Below are 20,924 nucleotides of genomic sequence, written 5' to 3'. Positions count from 1 at the left end.
TGTCTTAATGCTTTGAAACAATTCTTTTTATTGTGGGCCTTGCAGAGATACAATCATTTTTACTCTGTAGTATATGATAGAATCACTTGGGATGCGGGATGTGAAGCCTGCCTAAAGCTGAATAACAGCTGTTATTTTTCTCAGGTGATACTGAGATGAAGATACTGAGATAGCGCAACAGTTCTTATGGCAATGGTTCCTTGAACCAGAAACTATATTTTTAGCATTTGAAAGGCTATAGTCAGTCTGCCTGGGGTTACCTGAACTTGGAAGGAAAAGGACTCAGGCAGCTAATTTTACTTATTTATTTGTATGTTTATGTATGTGCTTCTGTATGCATTTATATGTACAAAGTCAGATAATTAAAATACATTTTAAATTATTTTGAAATGTTAAAAACAAATTTAACTAAAAACAATTACATTTACTAAGGGAGTATTAATTTAACTATTTCAGTTATGAAAAAAAATAACTTTCAGATTAGTGTCTCTTTTTTTCTTTAATTTTGATATAAGGATAGCCATAGATATTCTCCTTCTCCCACACCCGCCTGTCTACTGTAAGGTGGGACATGATTCCACATTAAAAGATTTCTTTTGATGATTTGTACCTTCCACAATTAAGGGCAGTGAAAGTATTCATACACTCATTTTTACCACTGAAGACCTATGTAAATAGTTGTGATTGTTAGTTTCTATGTGTGATATGAGAAGCCTCTATAAAATCTGTTATCTGGTCACACATTTACATGACAATCCAAGAATTAGAGATTAGCTTATTACCAAGTAGGAGAGAACAGAATTTGGAGGTCAATAAATATTACAGAGGTGGATTTTTTTTTTCAATTCAACTAGCATTTGTCAAGTGCCCACCATATGCCAGGTGCTATGCTAGGCATTGGGAACCCAGAGACAAGATCAAAACTATCCCTGCCCTTGAAGAGTTTACGTTCTTTTGGGGAGAGGGCTTTTTTAAAAGAAGCATTTCTGTTGGGCTTTTTAAAAGACTGGCCTGGGCTTCATAAGACTACTTTTTAAAAATGTAATTTATTATTATTTTTTTAATTACATGTAAATATTGTTTTCAACATTCATTTTTTATAAGATTTTGAATTCCAAATTTTTCTCCCTCTCTCCTTCCCCAAGACAGCACAAAATCTGATATAGGTCATACGTGTGCAGTCATGTTAAACATATTAGGGTTTCTTTGATACATAATCATTTTGCTAGTAATAGTTTTGCTACTTATAGTGTGGCCTTGGGCAAATCACTGAATCCCTCTAGGCCTCAGCAGTGGGGTGCAATGGAAAGAATGCTGGATCTGTGGCTAGAAGGCCTGGGCTCACGTCCTACCTCTGCTGCCTTTCTGACTCTGGGCAGATCACTTTACCTCTCTGGGCTTGAAAATGGACTTAATGTGTAATCATGGAAATTTGAATGTTCCTTCCAGCTCTAATTCCTATAATTCTACTATTTAGTAATAGGTAATATTTCAGTAGTGAAATTGTCTTCCATACTGAAACTGGTCATGCACTAAAATATTCTGTGTCCATTACACTTTTCTCTTGAGTGTTTCTTATTGTGTGATATGTCCAAATAAGACTTTTTTCCCTTTGCCATTTCCAGGTTCCAGCTTGGACAATCCAGATAGTGAGATAGTGTTGTACTTAATGCTCCGAGCTGTTGATAGATTCCAAAAACAATATGGAAGATATCCAGGTAACCATTTCATTAGTGGAGCAGATATCAATAAAAGTTCAGGTTTGTGAATTACATTCAGGAAGTATTTTCAGAGAATTTGTATTAGGGGTGCTTATATTTTTAGGGGGAATTGATTAAATTAAGAATATTTTATAATTTTCCAGCCCTTCTGGATATTAACCTAGTAATATAATAAATATAATAAGTTATAATAATATAATAAAAATTCAGTAAACAATATTGAGGAACTGCCGTTACATTTTTAAAGAAAATTTTAATGCAAATGTTTGCAAAACAGATTGATAGTTTAAACACAAATGCTCCCTCCTCCTTGTGGCCTTCCCTGATTCCCACCCCCCCCAAATTATTCTTTCTTTCTTTTATTTCTCATAGCAGTTAAAGCTGTCCTATAATAGTAATTATAGCTGCCATTGATAGGTGGTGCTTTAAAGTTTATGAAGTACACTTGTCAAGTTCTAACTTGATCCTCACAAGTCTTGTGAGGCACGAGTAGTACGGATGGTATTATCTCTATTTTACCGATAGGAAGCTGACGCTCAGAAAGTCACTTATTTGTGCTCACACAGGCAGGAAGAGGCGGAGCTTTCAGCCTTGTAAATTACTGTCTGTTTGTATAAATGGCTTTTCTCCATTTACTGGATTGTAAACTCCCATAGAGTTTAGAACATGCCTTATTTACCTTTGTCTCCCTCACAATATCTAGTACAGTGCACATACTAGATGCCCAGTAAGTATTTGTTTTTTGAATGAAAAGAATTTAATTCTTGGTCTGACAAATGCTGCGTAGATAGCTATATGAAGAATATACACAACACATCAATTTTTTGCAGACTGAATGCAAGGTTTATTATACTGCTGTCTTAGTATATGGGAACCAGAGAATATTGTTAATCTTAAGGTCTAGGATTGTACTGCAGAGATTATTATCAACAAAATTAGTAATATTATTTATGGTCACTGTTGCAGAGCACAGGGTATAATATAAACACTGCTCTAAATTGCCTATTCTCCTGGGACCTACTATTTTAATTAGCAGGCCTAACAAAAGGGTCTATTATTGTACTTTTACCTGCTATCATATTTGACTCAAGAGATTTAAGAAATGAATGTGGATTTAGATTAGGATATTTTTTAAAAATTCATTTAAGTTATGGTTGCCATTTTTCCTTTGAATCAATAAGCCGTAATATATTACTTCAATAAGAGCAGGAACGAGTGTTTGCATACTGAGTAGTATAACAATGTTTATGTTCTGAACAGGACAGGTATTGTGGTATGTATAGTCTCAGAATCAGGAAGCCCTGGGTTTAAATGCTGTCTCTCAGCATGTTTTGACTGGGTGACCTGGCCAGGCCACTGTATAAGACTCTAAATTGCAGAGCAGATGCCAGTCTGCATCAACAAAGAGCAGGGCTGGGTTTCTTCACCAGGTGTTCCCTGTGCCATTGCAATCAGAGGTTGTCCCAAGCCTTCCAGTCCCCTTGTGAGCATTATATGGGATGTAGGAATGCATAAAGATTATAAAAAGCTGAGTAAATATAAACTAACTGTTAATTGTTGAAGCAATTTGTCTTTAAATAGAAAATAATTTACATTTATTTTATTAGGAGTTTATAACTATCAAGTTGAAGATGATATAGGGAAACTGAAATCTTGCCTGACCAGCTTCCTTCAGGAATATGGTTTATCTGTAATGGTAAAAGATGATTACGTCCATGAATTGTAAGTAATTTCTATTTTTAGTAGTAATAATGATAATAATGAATTATTTTAATGGCTAAGCCTAACTTTAAGATGTTTTTCTTGGTGCTTATGTAGCTGTCGGTACGGAGCTGCTGAGCCCCACACGATCGCAGCATTCTTGGGAGGTGAGTTTGATAGAAAGGCTCACTTTTGTTATAGTTCTGCTTGGCTACTTTCTGAGAAGCACTTAGTCCAATATTTTACCTTTGCCATGTAAACTGAAATAGAATACGCCCTTCAGATGTTAAGTTTCTGGTGAACAAACGTTCTAGGCTAAAGTCCTCTTCCAGTAGCTCCTCATGGTGAAGGGAGGACACCGGGTTCTTGAAGGTTTGGCCAGCGGGATGCAATTTCTGGCAGGCCTTGCCAAACTAGAAAGAAAGGCTTCAGGACAGGCCTGGTGAGAGACCACCCCACTTCCCTGGGGAGGGGCTAGTCACCAGATCAGCAGCAGGCTGGTGGATTTTTCCTCCAGAGCAGCTCTCAAGTATCTTCCACTAAAACGTCCTCTGACAACTTAGCAGAGCTATCTTATGCATTATGATCAGGGAATACCTGTACCAATGAAATCATGCATCTTTCAAGTATTTAAGAAGTGAATGTGATACCTGAAACTTATACTATTTTTTTCTGAATTTTAAAAGTTACCATTAAAATTTGATGGAAAGAACTTATATCATATGTATTTAGAATCCCCAAACACCAATGGCTTAATTTCTTTCTTTGAGATTATTCATGTTTATAATCAATGTAATTTAAGTAATTATTTGAAAAAAGATCCCTCTTAAAAGGATTATTTCCTAAATAAGGAATTGAGCCATATCCCATCTAAAGCCAGATTTTGAATAATATTTTTCTCTCAGACAAAAATTGAAAGCAAATCCATTATTTTTAATGCAATGGAAGAGAGGATTTGAAGAAGTAGAAATAAAATAATGCAAGGTATCTAGAAATTTTAAGGTACATTTCATAACTAGTCTCCCAGGTGTATTTTCCAAAGCCTTTTAATTGGAATGAGAATTTTTGTTTTGTTTTTTTTTAACCAGGAAATTGTTATTCTTACATAATAGAAAAATTGCCCTTTTTTATATATGAAAAAAAACCTGAGGCTCTAGCATCATAACCCCAAAACACCTTGCTAATTTGGTTTTAAAAAAGTCTCCTTGAGTTTTACCCCTCTTCTTTTTCTGGTTAGGTCAGCTTATTAAGACCAAGCCCCTTGGGATATCGAGATTTAGAAAAGTCGTTGTGTTATGCCAATATTTTGGTGTTATTCGTAGCCACAAATTGGGCAACTGGGTGGTGCAGTAGGTAGAGTGCCACGCTTGGAGTCAAGAAGACTTCTCTTTGTGAGTTCAAATCCAGCCTCAGACACTTACTAGCTGTGTGACCCTGGGCAAGTCACTTCACCCTGTTTGCCTCGGTTTCCTCATCTGTAAAATGAGCTGAAGAAGGACATGGCAAACCACTCCAGTAGCTTTGCCAAGAAAACCCCGCAGAGGGGTTATGAAGAGATGCACATGACTGAAAAATGACTGAAAAAAATAGCCACAAATAATAACTGATTGTTTGGCAGGGGCCAGTCAGCTGAGGAAAACCAGTTGATAAAGTACCCTAGTTGACACCAACCGGTTAGATGCCTTCCTTGCATCCGAAATGAAACGAAACTTGAATGTGACTTGCCTGTGTCCCCACTTTCATCCTACATAATCATGTCACTTATCCCTGAAGGGGAGGCTCTGTTCAGAGGAGTCAGTGACATAGAATTTTTAATAAGCAGTCTTAGCAGTCTTGCAGTATTTCAGACAGAGAAAAAGGCAGCAGCCTCTCTCTGTCTTCCCGATTAGAAGTCCATAGTATTTAGAGAAAAAGATCCTAGCCTTCCCTCCCTCCCCCTCCACCTCCCATGCATAATGGTCATTTGTGCAGGGAACTCCCAGGGAGGACACAGTCTTTATCAATGCTAATCATCAGCTGTGTGGATGGCAGTATGTGTGTATATATACACACACACACACACACACACACACACACACAGAGTACACATGCACATATACATGTATACATAAATACACATATTTAATGTGTGGGGCACTTAGAGGTTAGGTGACTTATTTGAGATCACAGAGATATGTCAGAAATGAGACTTAAATCTAGATCTTCCTTGCTTAGAGGCTGGCTCTTTATCATACCATGCTGTCTCTCTATTGATCATATTTAGAAAAAATATACTCTTTAACTTACTCTTTTTCAAACATGGTATATATGTAAAGAGCTTGTAAAGAATTGTTCTCCTCCTTTATGTGGAGATATACAAAAACCTGAAATACTCAGTTTGAAATATTAATATGATGGAGTTGTTAATTTAAATTTTATGCAACTATTGTAAACTATTTAAAACATTTTACTTTTCTCATTTTTCTTTCATAGGAGCTGCTGCTCAGGAGGTTATCAAAATAATTACAAAACAGTTTGTAATTTTTAATAATACTTATATTTACAGTGGCATGTCACAAACCTCAGCAACTTTCCAGTTGTAGAAAAAAATTACAGTATGTTAATAGCATGCTAATGCTTAAAACTGTAATTGTCTTCAAGTTGTGCTAAGTTCTGTATAATTCTGCTAATACAGGGCTGCTAAATTCTTTCCTTAATAAACATTAAAAATGATTTTTTAAAAGAGTTGTGTCATTCTTGATTATTTTGGAGGGGGATAGTAGTGGAGCCACCATTTTTAACAGAATATCTATGCTGAACCTAATTCAATAAATGCAGTATAGTATTTGTAAGTTGTTAACCATAATCGTCAAAATCTCTTTTTATAAATTAAAAATGGATTAAAAGAATTCATAGAATGTTAAAGCTTAAAAGAATCTTACAGGTCATTCAGTCCAAGCTCCTCATTTTGTAGATGAGGACACTAAACCATCCACATGTATCCTTGATCCCAGGTCCTTCCCTTTTCTTTGGTGATCCTTGCTCCATCAATCATCTCCCTTTCTCATGCATCTTCAATCTGACTTATTTTCTTTCTTTTTTTTAATTTAAAATTTTGATTTTCAGTTCTAAATTCTCTATTTTCCTCTATTCCCTCTTCCATTCATTGAGAAGACATGAAGTATGATGCCCATTATGCATATGAAGTCATGCAAAACATTTCCACATTAGCCATGTTGTGGAGAAAAAATAAAGTGAAAAAAATACTTTCATCTATACTTAGAGTTCATTAGTTCTCTCACTGGAGGTGGATAGCATTTTGTATCATGAGTCCTTTGGAATTGTCTTGGATCATTGTATTGATCAGAATAGCTAATTCTTTCACACATGAATATCATTATAGTATTTCTATTACTGTGCACAATATTCTCCTGGTTCTGCTCACTTCACTTTGCATCAGTTCATGTCTTCCCAGGTTTTTCTGAAACCATCCTGCTTGTCACATTTTATAGCAGAATTGTATTACATCTATCATAATCATATACCACAACTTGTTTAGCTGATAAGCTACCACCCAAATGATGGGTGCCCCTTCAGTTTCCAATTTTTTGCCACCACAAAAAGAGCTAATATAAATATTTTTGTACATATAGGTCTTTTTCCTTTTTCTTTGATTTCTTTGAGATATAGACCTAGAAGTGATATTGCTGGGTCAAAGCATACGCACAGTTTTAAAGTCCTTTGGGTGTAATTCCAAGCTATTCTCCCAGAATGGTTGGACCAATTCACCATTCCACCAACAGTGCATTAGTGTCCCTATTTTTCTGCATCCTCTCCAGCATTTGTCATTTTCTTTTTCTGTCACGTTAGTCAATCTGATGAGTATGAAGTGGTACCTCGGAGTCGTTTTAATTTGCATTTCTCTAATTATTAGTGATTTAGAGCATTTTTTCATATGAGTATTGATAGCTTTAATTTCTTCTGAAAGCTTCCCATTCCTGTCCTTTGACCATTTGTCAATTGGGAAATGGCTCTTATTTTTATAAATTGGGCTCAGTTTCCTATACATTTGAGAAATGAGACCTTTATCAAAGAAATTTGTTGTAATTTCCTCCCCCTCCCTCCCAGTTTTCTGTTTTCCTTCTGATTTTGGCTGCATTGGGGGTTTTTTGTGCAAAAACTTTTTAATGTAATCAAAATTATCCATTTTACTTCCCATGATCCTCTCTATCTCTTGTTTGGTCATGAACTCTTCCCTTATCCATAGATCTGATGATTTTTTTCCATGTTCTCCTAATTTGCTTATGACATTACCCTATATATGTAAACCATTTACCCACTTTGACCTTATCTTGGTATATGGTGTGAGATGTTGGTCTGTCTATGCTTAGTTTCCTCTAGACCGTTTTTCAACTTTCCCAGCAGTTTTTGTTCAATAGTGAGTTCTTTCCCCAATAGCTTGAATCTTTGGGTTACTATGATCATTTACTGCTATGTATCCAGTTAGTAAAAGGATTTGTTCTGTAAAACTTGACTCAGTCAGAAGTCTGCACTCAAGGACCTAGAAGGCGACATGTGGCCTCGAGGATGCAGGTTCCCTATCCCTGACTTAATCTATTCCATTGATCCACAACTCTATTTCTTATCCAGTACCAGATTGTTTTGATATTTACCACTTTGCAGTTTAGTTGGAGATCTGGTACTGCTTAGCTGCCTTTCTTCACTTTTTTTTTCATTGATTCTCTTGTTATTCTTGACCTTTTGTTCCTCCAGGTGAATTTTATTATTGTTTCTAGATGTATAAAACAATTATCTGGTAGTTTGATAAGGCATGGAATAAGTAAATTAATTTAGGTATTAGTATAATTTTTATTATGTTGACTTGACCTACCCACAAGCAATTACTATTTCTCCCATTGTTTAGATGTCTTTATTTGTATGAAAAATATTTTGTAATTTTGTTCATATAGTTCTTTTGTGTGTCTTGGCAGGTGGACTTCCAAGTATTTTAAACTGTCTGCAGTTATTTTAAATAGAATCTCTCTATCTCTTCCTGCTGGGTTTTGTTGGCAATATATAGAAATGCTGATGATTTATGTGGATTTATTTTATATCCCGCTGAAGTTGTTAATTGTTTCAGTTAGTTTTTTAGTCATGTTCTCTTGGGTTCTGTAAATATACCATTAGAGCATCTACAAAAAGTTAATAGTTTTGTTTCCTTGTTACCTATTCTTATTCCTTTGATTTCTTTTTCTTGTCTTATACTATAGCTAGCATTTCTAGTACAATATTGAATAACAGTCGTGATAATGGAAATCCTTGCTTCATTCCTGATCTTATTGTTTGCAATAAGATCTAGTTTAGGTTTCTAGTTTATCTTCATTACAAATAAGGCTTGCTGAAGGGTTTAGATAGATACTACTTATCATTTTAAGAAAAGTTCCATTTATTCTTATGCTTTCTAGTGTTTTTTAATAGGAATAAGCGTTGCATTTTGTCAAAAGCTTTTTCTGCATTCTATTGAGATAATACAGTTTTTTGCTTTTGTTATTGATGTGGTCAATTATGCTTGTAGTTTTCCTAATTTGAACTGGTTCTGCGTTCCCAGTTAAGTCCACCTGGTCTTAATGTATGGTCTTTGTGATATATTGCTGTAGTATTCTTGATAGTATTTTATTAATTTTTTTTGCATCAGTATTCATGAGAGAAATTAGTCTAGTTTTCTTTCTCTGTTCATGTTTTCCCTGGTTTAGGTATCGAAACCATATTTGTGTCATAGAAGGAATTTGGTAGGACTCCTTTGCCTATATTTTCAAATAGTTTATATAGTATTGGGATTCATTGTTATTTAGATGTTTGGTAGAATTCACTTATATGTCCATCTAGTCTTGGAATTTTTTCCTAGGGAGTTCATTTATGTCTTGTTCAGTTATTTTTTTTCTAAGATAAGGTTATTTATTTCCTCTTCTGTTAATCTGGGCATTTTATATTTTTGTAACTATTCATCCATTTCATTTAGATTGTCAGTTTTATCAGCATGTAATTGAGCAAAATAGAATCTCACCTATTTTCTATACTTGATGCTTCTACTTGCTCACCACCTCTTCACTGTGTCTTCTGCAGTCCAGCTTTAATCTCCACCACACCACTCTGCTCAAACATCTCTCTTCACAGTCACTGTTGACTTCAGCATTGCTAAATTCAACAGCTGCTTTCTGTCCTAATCCCCATTGATCTCTCTGTGGAATTTAATCCTGTGAGCTACTCTCCTCTTCATACTCTCTTCTCCCTTGACTTCCATGGAAATACTCTCATGGTTTTTCTTCTACCTCTCTAACCACTCCTCTGCCTTTTGCTGGCTCCTCATTCTCCAGTCCTTTAAAGAGGTGTCTACCAAGGTTCTGGCCTTGTCTTTCCTCCTTCTATATGCCTCCCCTCTGTGAGTCCATGCATGACTTCAGTTATTTTCTCTAGGAGGATAATTCTTTCCCCAAAGGATCAGTTCTGTATTTCCAACTGCCTCATGGCATGTCTCCACTTGGATGTCCTTATGGCACCTCAAACTTAATATGTGCAAAGCTGAATTTATTTTCATTAAACCTGAACTACCATCTAACTTCAATGTTTTCTTGGATAGTACCATGGTTTCAGTCATCCAAATTCAAGTGCACTGAATCATCTTTGACTCTTCCTCACTTTACCTACCCCATATCAAATCTTGTTGAGCCTACTAATGTATCTCTCCCATGCATACCACCAACTTCCACTGCAGTCACCTTTGTTCAAGCTCTCATCTCCTCTTAACTTGTAGCTTGTTTTCTTGCCTCCAGTCCCTCCCCTGTCCAATCCATCCTTTATGCAATGTTCCTAATGCATCTCTCAGATCGTGTCACTCTACTCAAAATCCTTCAGTGACTTTGAACTACATGATGAATAAAATTTAAACATCTCATTCTTGAACCAGCCTTCCTAGCCTCCTTATATGGCTTTTCTTCATGGACCCTACATTCAAGTCAAACTTGAATAAAATTCTCAGTCCCCAGTTCTTGTTCTCATAGGAGTAGGGCTTAAAGAACCAAAAGAGACTAGGAGAGCGATTCTAATCCAGCCCATCATTTTATAGGAGAAAAAAACAGGCTCAGAGAGATTGTGGCATGTCCAAGATTTCATGGACAGTAACAATTGGGATTATTGCATTAGCCTGCTGGTGAGTCTGCCTGCCTTGAACCTCCCCCTACTTCAATCCATCCTTCATTTAGCCTCTACAGTGATTTTCCTAAAACATATGTCTAGTCATGTCACTTCTTCCTATTCAATGAACTCTAGTGGCTCTTTATAGCATCCAAATTCAGTTGCAAAATGCTGTTTGGCATTCAAAGCCCTTCATGACCTAGCCCCTCCTATTTTTCTAGTCTTCTTACATATTATTCCCCAACATGTATTCTTTCATCCAGTGACACTGGCCTCCTGGCTGTTCCACAAACAAGACACTTGATCTTTTGGCTCTGAAAGGCTCTGGGCATTTTCACTGGCTGTCCTCAATGGTGAGAATGCTCTGCTTCCTGTACACAAACTACTGACCTTCCTGGCTTCCTTTAAAGGATTTAAGTCCTAGCTAAAATTTCATCTTTTCTAAGAAACATTCCCTAACCCCTCTTAATTTCAGGGCCTTCCTTCTAGTAACTATCTCCTGTTTATTCTGTATGTAGCTTGTTTTGTATTTACTTGTTTGCATTTTGTTTCCCTCCATTAGCTTGTAAGCTTCTTGAGGGCAGGGACTATCTTTTGCCTCCTTTTGTATCCCTAAAGCTTAGCAAGAGCCTGCCACATAGTAGGCACTTAACAAATGTTTACTGATTGATTGATTTGAAGCCAAGTCTTCTGACCCTTAAGCTAGTATTCTTTTCTACTATCACTCCAACTTCACTAGGGTCTCCTCCAGAGACCATAAAACAGTCACTGTCTCTCTAAAGAAGATTTAGAATCTTGAGGCTGGCTATTTAATTGCCCTTCTAAAGAGACTATTCATAGTGATAGCTTGACCATTCCCCAAGACATAAGCAGAAGACATGAACAAACATTTTTTAAAAATTGAAAAATTATTTACAATAAAATGAAGGAATGTTCCACATCACTAATAATAATAAAAAAAAAATTTACTAAACACTATGTGGTTCCAGGCACTGTGCTAAACTCTCAGGACACCAAGACAAAAACACTGTCTGTCTTAGAGAAATTCACATTCTAATGGGGGAAGAGAACACATAGATAACTAGGGACATATAAGATACAGGGGATGGAAGGCAATCTTAGAGGACTTAGCGGGGTTTAGGGGAAAGCAGGAGACTTAGAATGGCTTTGTCCATTGTGTAAATGGTATTTGAGCTGAATTTTGAAGAAAATTAGGGACTACTTAACAGGAAGGTTGGGGAGGGGAGACAGGAGAGCATTCTAGCCATGAGGAAGTGACTACAAAGGCATAGAGATGGAAGGTGGATTGGAGAGTGCATGGGCGGGGAGGGGAGATAAAGTGTAAAAGGACTGGAAAGCAGAGAAGGAACCAGCTTAGTGAAGGGTTTCACCCGGTAGCGAAGGCTTTGAGTACCAAACAGGATTTTATATTTGATCCTGGAAGCAACAGGATGCCACTGAAGTTTTGTTTTACCTCACACTCAGGAAATTGCCAAAGATGACAAAAGATGAGACTGTCAGTGTTGGAGGGGGTAGGGAAAGAGAAGCACACTAATAAATTATTGGAGCTATGAATTTTTATAACCATAATGGAAAGCAATTTGGGATCATGCAAGTAAAGTGACTAAAATTTCTGTACCTTTTGATTCAGAAAGTCCACTGCTAGGCATATACCCTAAGAATATGTGCATGCCATATACATCAAAACATTTATAGCAGTGCTTTTTGTAGTTGTAAAGAACTGGAAACAAAATGGATACCCATCAACTGAATTAAGGTACATGAATGTAATAGAATATTACTACGTTGTAAGAAATGAAGAACATGATGAATGAACAGATTTATATGACACAAAGTGAAGAAAGCAGAACCACGAAAAAAATACACACAATGAATACAATGTAAATAGGACAACCACAAAACAAAATTATCAAAATAATGCTACAAAATTATGATGGTCAACTTTGACCCCTAAGAATAGGTAAGAGAAAACACTCTTTCCATTACTTCTTTGCAGAGGTAGGGGACAATAGAGGTGGAATACTGCATCGGGCTTTTTTAATACATTGGTTTGTTTTGTAGAACTATTTTTTTCATTCTTTTTAAAATGTTAAGAGATATCTCTCTGGGAAGGGAGGATATATTAAGAAATTTAAGTAATAGGGGCAGTGGATAGAGCTCTGGCCTTGGAGTCAGGAGGACCTGAATCCAAATCTGGCCTTAGACACTTGATACTTACTAGCTGTGTGACCCTGGGCAAGTCACTTAACCCCAATTGCCTCACCAAAAAAAAAAAATGTAAGTAATGTAAAAAGGAGAGACTAATAGAAATTTAGTCTTTTGCAAACCTTAAAGTGCTAGTATTTTTATTTAAACTAGGTGGTTAGGAGTTTTGAGACATATAGGGAGATAACTATGAGGAAAAAATATTTTTCCAGTTTGTTAAAGAAGTAATATTTAATAAAATAAAATTCAGTTCTAAGAAAGGTTATAATTTTAGTAATTAATACTATCCAAACATATTCTTGGATTACCTTACAACTTGGAATGAGAGTAGATTGAAGTGGTATATTTCTTATGTAGCCTACGTGTTAGTATGTAAATCCTGTAACACTGCTATACTAAAATTGTCCTCAGCTTTCTTGCACCTCTGAGAACAGTGTACATAGTAGGTCCTTAATACATTTGTACTGTGATAGTCAACTAGTGTTTCTTAAGTGCCTACTATGTGCCAGGCACTAAGTGCTGGCAAAGAAAGGCAAAAAAAGACTCTGCCCTCAAGCAGCTTACAGTCTAATGGGGAAACAACATGCAAATAATTATGTACAAATAAGCTATGTACAGGATAAGTAGAAAATAATTAACAGAGGGAAGACACTAAGATTAAGAAAGACTGACAAAAACTTCATGCAGAAGGAGGGATGTTATCTGTGGCTTGAAGGAAGCCGAGGAAGCAGGAGACAAATACACGGGGAGAGCATTGCAGGTACAGGAGACAGTGAAAGTGCTCAGAGTTGGGAGATGGATTGTCCTGTTTGAGGGACACCAAGGAGACCAATGTCACTGCATCACAGACTGTGTAAGAAACCTGAAAAGGTAGGAATGGATCAGGTTATCCATTGCCAAAGAGAGGATTTTATATTTGATCTTGGAGTAATAGGAAGTCACTGGAGTTTATTGAACATGGGGGTTGTGATACGTGATACTGTGATTTGGTCAGACCTGCATTTTAGCAAGATCAATGCAACAACTGAGTGAGGGATGGATTGGAATGGAGAGAGACTTGAGACAGGTATGACCAGCAGGTTATTACAATTGTCCAGGTATGAGGTGATGAGAATTTGAACCAGGATTGTGGCAGTGTCAGAGGAGAGAAGGAGGCCTATAGGAGAGAGATTGCAAAGGCAGATATGAAAACATTTCTGATTAGATGGGGGCGGTAAGAGAGAAGAACTGAGGATGACACCTAGGTTTCAAGCCTGGGTGGTACTCTTGATAGCAATAAGGACCTTAGGAAGAGGGGAAGGTTTGAGGGAAGAATAATGAGTTTAAGGTATCTATGAAACACTCAGTTTGAGATTTCTCTACCATCTGGCAACTGGGGTGTGAGGGTGGGAATCCGGGAAAGCTTCCCTGAAGAGGTGGCACCCCGGGTGAACCTGGGAGGAGGAAGGCAATGGTTTCTGACAGGTGGCTATGAGGAAATGTGTTAAGGGAATAAGGGACCACTTTTGCAAATTCAAGGAGATGGAAAGACTAGCTGGCCAGTTTGGATGGCAAACAATGGAAGGGACTAGGATGGAATACGGCTGAAAGATAGATGGGAGCCTGAGGGCCTTCAGTGCCTAGCTAAAGGAGTTTCTACTTTATCCTGGAGAGAATGGGGTGTTAGAGAATGATTTTGAACAGCAGAAGACCATAGAACTGGAATGTAGTCCAGTCATTCATTTTTCATATAAGGAAAATGAAGGCTGGTGAGGGGCAGTGACCTGAACAAAGGAGCATAAGTATTAAGTAGATAAGCCTGATGTCGGATCTCTTTCCTCAGCCTCCAAGGCTTTCTGCTGGGACCTCTTCGCTTCTCCTTCTACACAATTTCAGCAGGGTTATCTCATCAGCTCCCATGGTTTCAGTTATCATCTCTATACGGATGGCTGTCAGATCTAGTCGTCCATCCCTAATTTCTCTAATCCTGTCTCAAATCTCCAACTGCCTATGAGAAATCTCAAACTGAGTGTTTCATAGATACCTTAAACTCATTATTCTTCCCTCAAACCTTCCCCTCTTCCTAAGGTCCTTATTGCTATCAAGAGTACCACCCAGGCTTGAAACCTAGGTGTCATCCTCAGCTGCTCTCTCTTACCGCCCCCATCTAATCAGAAATGTTTTCATATCTGCCTTTGCAATCTCTTTCCTATAGGCCTCCTTCTCTCCTCTGACACTGCCACAATCCTGGTTCAAATTCTCATCACCTCATACCTGGACAATTGTAATAACCTCAGTTATTTTCCCCAGTTTACCCTGTTTCATACCTATTTGCATATAGGTTGTAACCTACATATTACAGGGTGTATTGTGTTACATCCTGTTCTATGTTACATCTTATAACAACATCACATGTTACAGGATGTACTGTCACAGCCTGTAACATGATGACACATGAAATGACTTATATGTTGCAGGATGTAATCTTTCAGGCAGGGGGCTATTGCACCGAGATGCTTAATACACATTTACTGACTGAACTGGCCACTTGCGGCCTCTGCTGGCCCAAGTCTATCCTTGCTTGGGATTAATTGGGTGGGACTTGCTCCAAGCGCTTAGGGGCCCAAACGTCAGCCTTTCACCAGCTGGTGACACAGCGGGAGGTGGGGGTGGGGGTGGGGTGTGAAGAAGGCACTCCTTTCACCTGTGCCCACAGGGCTTCGGGAGACACCGGAAGTCCTGCCTTCAGGCGGAAGTTGCGTTTCCCATTCCGGCGGGAAATGGCGGATTGGACTTGACTGAGGTACTCGGAGTTCCCCCACAGGAGAGAGAGAGGCCGAGGGTTGGTCCAGGACCTGCGGGAGGGACTGAGGAGTGCCCCCCTCCCCCGAGGAGTGTGTGTGTGTGTGTGTGTGTGTGTGTGTGTGTGTGTGTGTGCGCGCGCGCGCGCGCGCCCCAGGGCGCCCCTTTCCCCTGCTTGGAGCACCGAGAGCTCGAGGCCAGGCCTAGGTCTTGCGTGCTGACTGACCTCCCCACCCTCAACCCCTCCCCGGTGCTATAGAGTCCTTGGAACAGAGAGGGAAACTGAGATGGGGGGGCGGGGAGGGGGTCTGGCTTAAAGAAGCCACCGACAGAATGAGGTAAAGCACTCTGCACAGGGCCTGGCATACTGCAGTGGCTTAATAAATGCTTGTTCCCTCCCTCACCTTTTCATAGGATGGGGCAGGTACAGTAGTTCCCCTCTGCTCTTCCTCATACAGAGGAAGAAAGGGAGGCCCAACTCGTCCTGTGCGAGAGGACACCCTTTCCCACCCTGGAAAGGCCTTGGGGGGAGGGGTGCGGTTGAGCATCACGGCTTCCCCCAGGCCCTCCCTTCCCCAAAGCCCTCCCTGACGACCCTGGCTTCCTGATCACCTGACCAAACGCTGGCATGGGCTGCGAGCCCAAAATGGGGTGGAGGGTGGCTTCTGCCATCTGAGGACTAGCCAGCCAAGGTAGGCCAGGAGAGGGCCGTCACCAAGGAGGCATCCGTTGGAGGGGGAACCCTTTTAGCCACTGCCTGGTAAGGGGTGGAGTGGTTGGAGGCCCTGTGTTGAGATAGGGAGGACTGGATCCAGGATGTATTTGAAATAAGCAGCTAGATGTTCCCAATGGACCTGGAGTGAGAAAGACTCAACTTAAAATTCAGTTTCAGATGCTAGCTCTGATTTTCAGTTTCCTCATTTGTAAAATAGGGATGATGATAATAGCACCTTTCTCCCAGGGTGGTGCTGAGAATGTGATGAGATAGTATTTGTAAAGCCTTTATAAACTATAAAGGACCGTATAAATGCTACATATTATATTATTGTTATTTCAAGTGAGGTGATGGAGTGAGGCACTTGTGGGATTGGCCCTTCTTTAGAAGACGGGAGTGACTTGAACTAAGGTACATCCCTTGGTGATGAGAACTTAGTTTTCCATAGAACACAGGAGGGTGATGGCCTACGGCTACAGCTTAGGGATTAAGAGGAAGATACCCTGATAGTTGCAGAATGTTAGAACTTGTCATCTTGTCCAAGCCCTTCATTTTTAGATAAATTGGGAAACTTAAGACCCAGAGAGGTGAATAATTACACAGTGTTTTTTAAGATTAATAAAGTGCTTTCTTCACAACAGCCGTTGTAGATAGTAGTACAAATTTTACTATCACAGTTTTGCAGAAGAGGAAACTGAAGTCTGAAGAAATGAAATGATTTTCACAGTCATACAGCAAGGGAGTGTCAAGGCTAGGGTTCAAATGCTGGTCTTCCTCCTCTGAGCCCACAACCTAAGAGAAGGGACCTGGCCAGGGTCACTGAGGCTGGCCTGTTAGTGACAGGCCTGGACTAGGATTGTAAACTTCTGACTCCCAGCTTAGTGATATTTCTACCATGTTCCAGTTTCTGGAAGCTCTTTATTCAGATCATTGATCAAGAAATCATTTTTAGAACCTTTAGAGGACTTAGTAAACTTTTCTTTAGGGCCCCTTTAGGCAGTCTAGAGAAACCTATGGCACCTTTCTCAGAATAATGATTTTTTTAAAAATTCATGATGGAAGAAAAGCTAAATTTTAGCTAAAGGTTAATGAAAATAAAGATATAATTCTTTTCCCATCCAAGTTTACAACCCCCTAAATCAATCTGAGGACTTTAGAGTAAGAACATTTCCTTCATAGGATTCTTGGCTAAGGAATCTTTGGTCTCATCGGTGTGGATACTCGCTGCATTGAGGCAGATCTCAATCTGTCCATGCCTTTTCAGACTATGTCTTTTTTTTTTTTTTTTGGCTAGGCAATGGGGTTAAGTGACTTGCCCAGGGTCACACAGCTAGTAAGTGGTATGTGTCTGAGGCCGGATTTGAACTCAGGTCCTCCTGAATCCAGGGCCCGTGCTCCATCCACTGCGCCACCTAGCTGCCCCCAGGCTATGATTCTTGTCCATGACCTTCCATAAATTCCCCCTAGAGAATCCCACACAACTCAGTACAGGCCTTCAGGGTTTGTTTTTTAAAAAATATTTCATGGGTATCATTGCAACATTCAGGTTTTTCATCTATTATCTTTTATTCTTCCACATGACTTATCTACTGTGTTCTCGTCCTTCAGTGTATTTCCTTACTGATAACTTCCTGGGATTAGGCTTCATTTTACTTATACTGACTATATATGTCATTGCTTTGCCCTTTGGGTCATCCATAATTTTTATCTTTATTTTGGATGTTGTAGTGTTCCTTGATAAGTAGCTACATTGTAGGGAAAATGTTAGCGTTTTTAAAAATGAGTTTTGTGTCAGGTTGCAGTTTGTGATTTTTGAAAGCACCTTTTGAAATTTCCAAAATAAAATCCAACCTACCCACCTCCTTCTGTTCAATTTTGCGTCCAGCTCATCTGTTTTCAGTACCTGTCAGTGATAGACTAATTCAATGGGCTGACTATCCAACAGCTTGTTGGGTTGTGAGCAGTAGGCATTTTTCATGAATTTATTATTACCTGCTAAGCTGATATCTTTTTAATAGCTTTGAGTCTCATTGAGTCCCTGTAGTATTTTAGGATTGTTGCAATTATCAAAATATTATCCACAAGCAGGAGCATCTGGAGGACTTCACCATCGCTAGTGAACCCCTCTTCCATTTGGACTCTGCAAAGGAAAGGGAAAATCCTGAAGGAATATTGAAAAAAGGCCAAGTGAAAGGATGGGATTAAATTTATAATGACCACTGTGGGAAGACTGTGGAATAAGTACAATACAGATGGTCTGGTAAATAAGTCAGGTAGTGTATCTTGTGAATTTTTGTATAGCCCCTTCATTTGAAACCACTTTGATGACATATCTCCACATGTCAGAACAGAAATCTTGTCTGCTTGCCTAAAGTCTGTCTTCCCTCCAATTCACCCTTCACATGGCTAACAAGCTGATTTTTTTAAAGCCCAGTTCTGACCATGTAATTATCTTATTCAATAAACTTCAAAAATGCTCTAATATCTTTGGGGTCAAATACAAACTTCTCTGTTAGTATTTAAAGCCCTTCACAATGTGACTTCAGTCTGCCTTTCCGGCCTTAATGTACATAACTCCTCTACAAACTCTCTAGTCCAGCCAAAAGAGCCTTACACACAGCACACCATCTCCTGTCTCCATCTCCCATGCCTGGAATTTTACTTTGTAATGAAGCCTTTTCTGATCTCAGCTGCTAGTGCCTTACTCCCCACAAATTACCTTTTATTTATTTTATATGTAATTATATAAGTACATATTGTCTCTCACTATATAATGTAATCTCTTTGAGAGCAGCAGCTGTCATTTTTGTCTTTGCATCCCTAGTATCTAGCACAGTGCTTGACACATATAAGCTCTTAATGCTTATCTACTGATTGATTGGTTCAAACATGTTTTCTAGTGATTAGCAGTTTTAACAGAAGAACAATGTCAAATCATCTTTACTTGAATATTTTGAATATAAGAATATTCTTATCTTCTCTTATTGTCTGTGGTCCATAAAGCAATTTTGAAGAAGAAATTGAAGACTTTTTTCCTCCATAAAATTTCCCTCGTTTGGGTTTTCAGTCCCAACCTTTGAAAGACTAAATGAGAATAGGGGAATTACAAACTACAAACATAGACTTCTTAGGACTTTAGTACTAAATGTGCTAATTTTTATATATTAGAAAATAGTTACTTTCCTAAGGTTTTTGAGGAAAAATAGCTGTTTCCGTGGACTTTAATAAACATTGGAGATGTATTTTTCTAACAGCACCAGGGAACATGGTTTTCCTTGTTACATTTTTGAGATTCCTGGCAATGCTATACTTCAAACTATAAATTGGGAGGCTGGAGAGTTATTTTTGAAACCACATTGGAAGAAAAGGACAGGTGGGGTCTGTTTACTACCCATGTAACCTCAAGCAAGTCACTTTACCTTCCCCAGGTCTCAGTTACGCTGTGATCCTCTGTGTCCTTCTGCTACTGAGGAGAAACCTTGTTCCATAAGAACAAAACCAAAACTTAATATCCAACTGCTTCTGTTAATGTTTAGAGAATTAAACTGCTCTAACATCACACTTATAATAGTTTTGGGTGAGAGTTTCCTTTTTGGGGGGTAAACAGGCAATGTAATGTCATCTTTACAGTAATTATCAGTGCCCTTTAGAAGTATGATTAGCTTAATAGTTTGAACTCTTTCAATGCTTTAGCAAGTATAAGGCTTTTTTTGAATCATTACTGCTAAATCCTGGATAGTCGTCATTTACTTAATTTTTCATGTACATTTTCTCAAGTTAAACCTTGCTTGTGTTTGTTGGAGATCACAAAGATGGGAAAATGAGAATTATGATTTTAGTATGAATAAGGTACGGACAACAAGTAAGAAAAAACTTGGCATGATCACAAAAGGGAACTGAGGCTACTAATTTCCTGTTTGACTTAGAGGGATAGGAAATGGGGTGAAGAATCATAGAATTCAGAACCAGAAGATCTAGTCTAACTCCGTATTTTACAAATAATGTAACTGAGGCCCAGAGAGGGGAAGTGACTTCCTCTAAGTGATTCAGTGTTTTGTGGCAGCTAAAGTTCATTTCACTTATCAAAGCAGTTTCCCCATAAAATTACTTCTCCAGTTTTTCATCAGTAAAAAGATCAGTGAAAACATTTACTAGTAGTATTTTAATTAGGAAATTGTGAGAATTGAAAAACAGGAAAGTTAATTACAAAAGTGACATTAATCATGTAAAATTGGAATTTTACAACAACTAACTTGCTGCTTATTGAACTCCCATTTCTTAAAATACTCTGTATGTAAAATAAAGAGAATGAACACTATACATACTATATAACTTTGTTAAAAAGTGTGATAGAACTGAGTATGGAAAGTCAGAAATTCCATTTACACTAAATGATTTCCTCCCTGTGTACATTATGGTGGCAAAATTGGAAATTATATTTCGTCTTAGAGAAGCAGGTCCTAGAAAAGCTAATCTGAAGGTTTTTGTGAATTCCTGTCTTGCTTCTCTAGAGGAGGATGGTAAAGCAACTCTGCTGTAGCAGTGGGATCAATAATTCAGAGATGGACAGTCAAGGGAAAGGAGCTAGAGGAAGTTAGCTTGGCGCTCTT

The 20,924-nt window shown here is 38.3% G+C and overlaps 1 protein-coding gene across 1 annotated transcript in view; it reads left to right on the top strand.

The window, feature by feature from the left end:
• The window catches only part of LOC114027961 (NEDD8-activating enzyme E1 regulatory subunit), a 48,858-nt gene extending 42,731 nt beyond the window's left edge, over window positions 1-6,127 (top strand). Inside the window, exons 17-20 of the mRNA XM_027842104.1 lie at window positions 1,626-1,718; window positions 3,329-3,443; window positions 3,540-3,589; window positions 5,895-6,127. Coding sequence (XP_027697905.1) covers window positions 1,626-1,718; window positions 3,329-3,443; window positions 3,540-3,589; window positions 5,895-6,004 — 368 coding nt within the window. The 3' untranslated portion in view covers window positions 6,005-6,127. The remainder of the gene's footprint in view (window positions 1-1,625; window positions 1,719-3,328; window positions 3,444-3,539; window positions 3,590-5,894) is intronic.
• Window positions 6,128-20,924: the final 14,797 nt, after the last annotated feature.

This window comes from Vombatus ursinus, unplaced genomic scaffold (assembly GCF_900497805.2).
Source record: "Vombatus ursinus unplaced genomic scaffold, bare-nosed wombat genome assembly UNPS02014864.1, whole genome shotgun sequence".
In the NCBI taxonomy this organism is placed as follows: Eukaryota; Metazoa; Chordata; class Mammalia; order Diprotodontia; family Vombatidae; genus Vombatus; species Vombatus ursinus.
The sequence above is the reverse complement of the archived record's forward strand: the minus strand, read 5'-3'. Positions and strand labels throughout refer to the sequence as shown.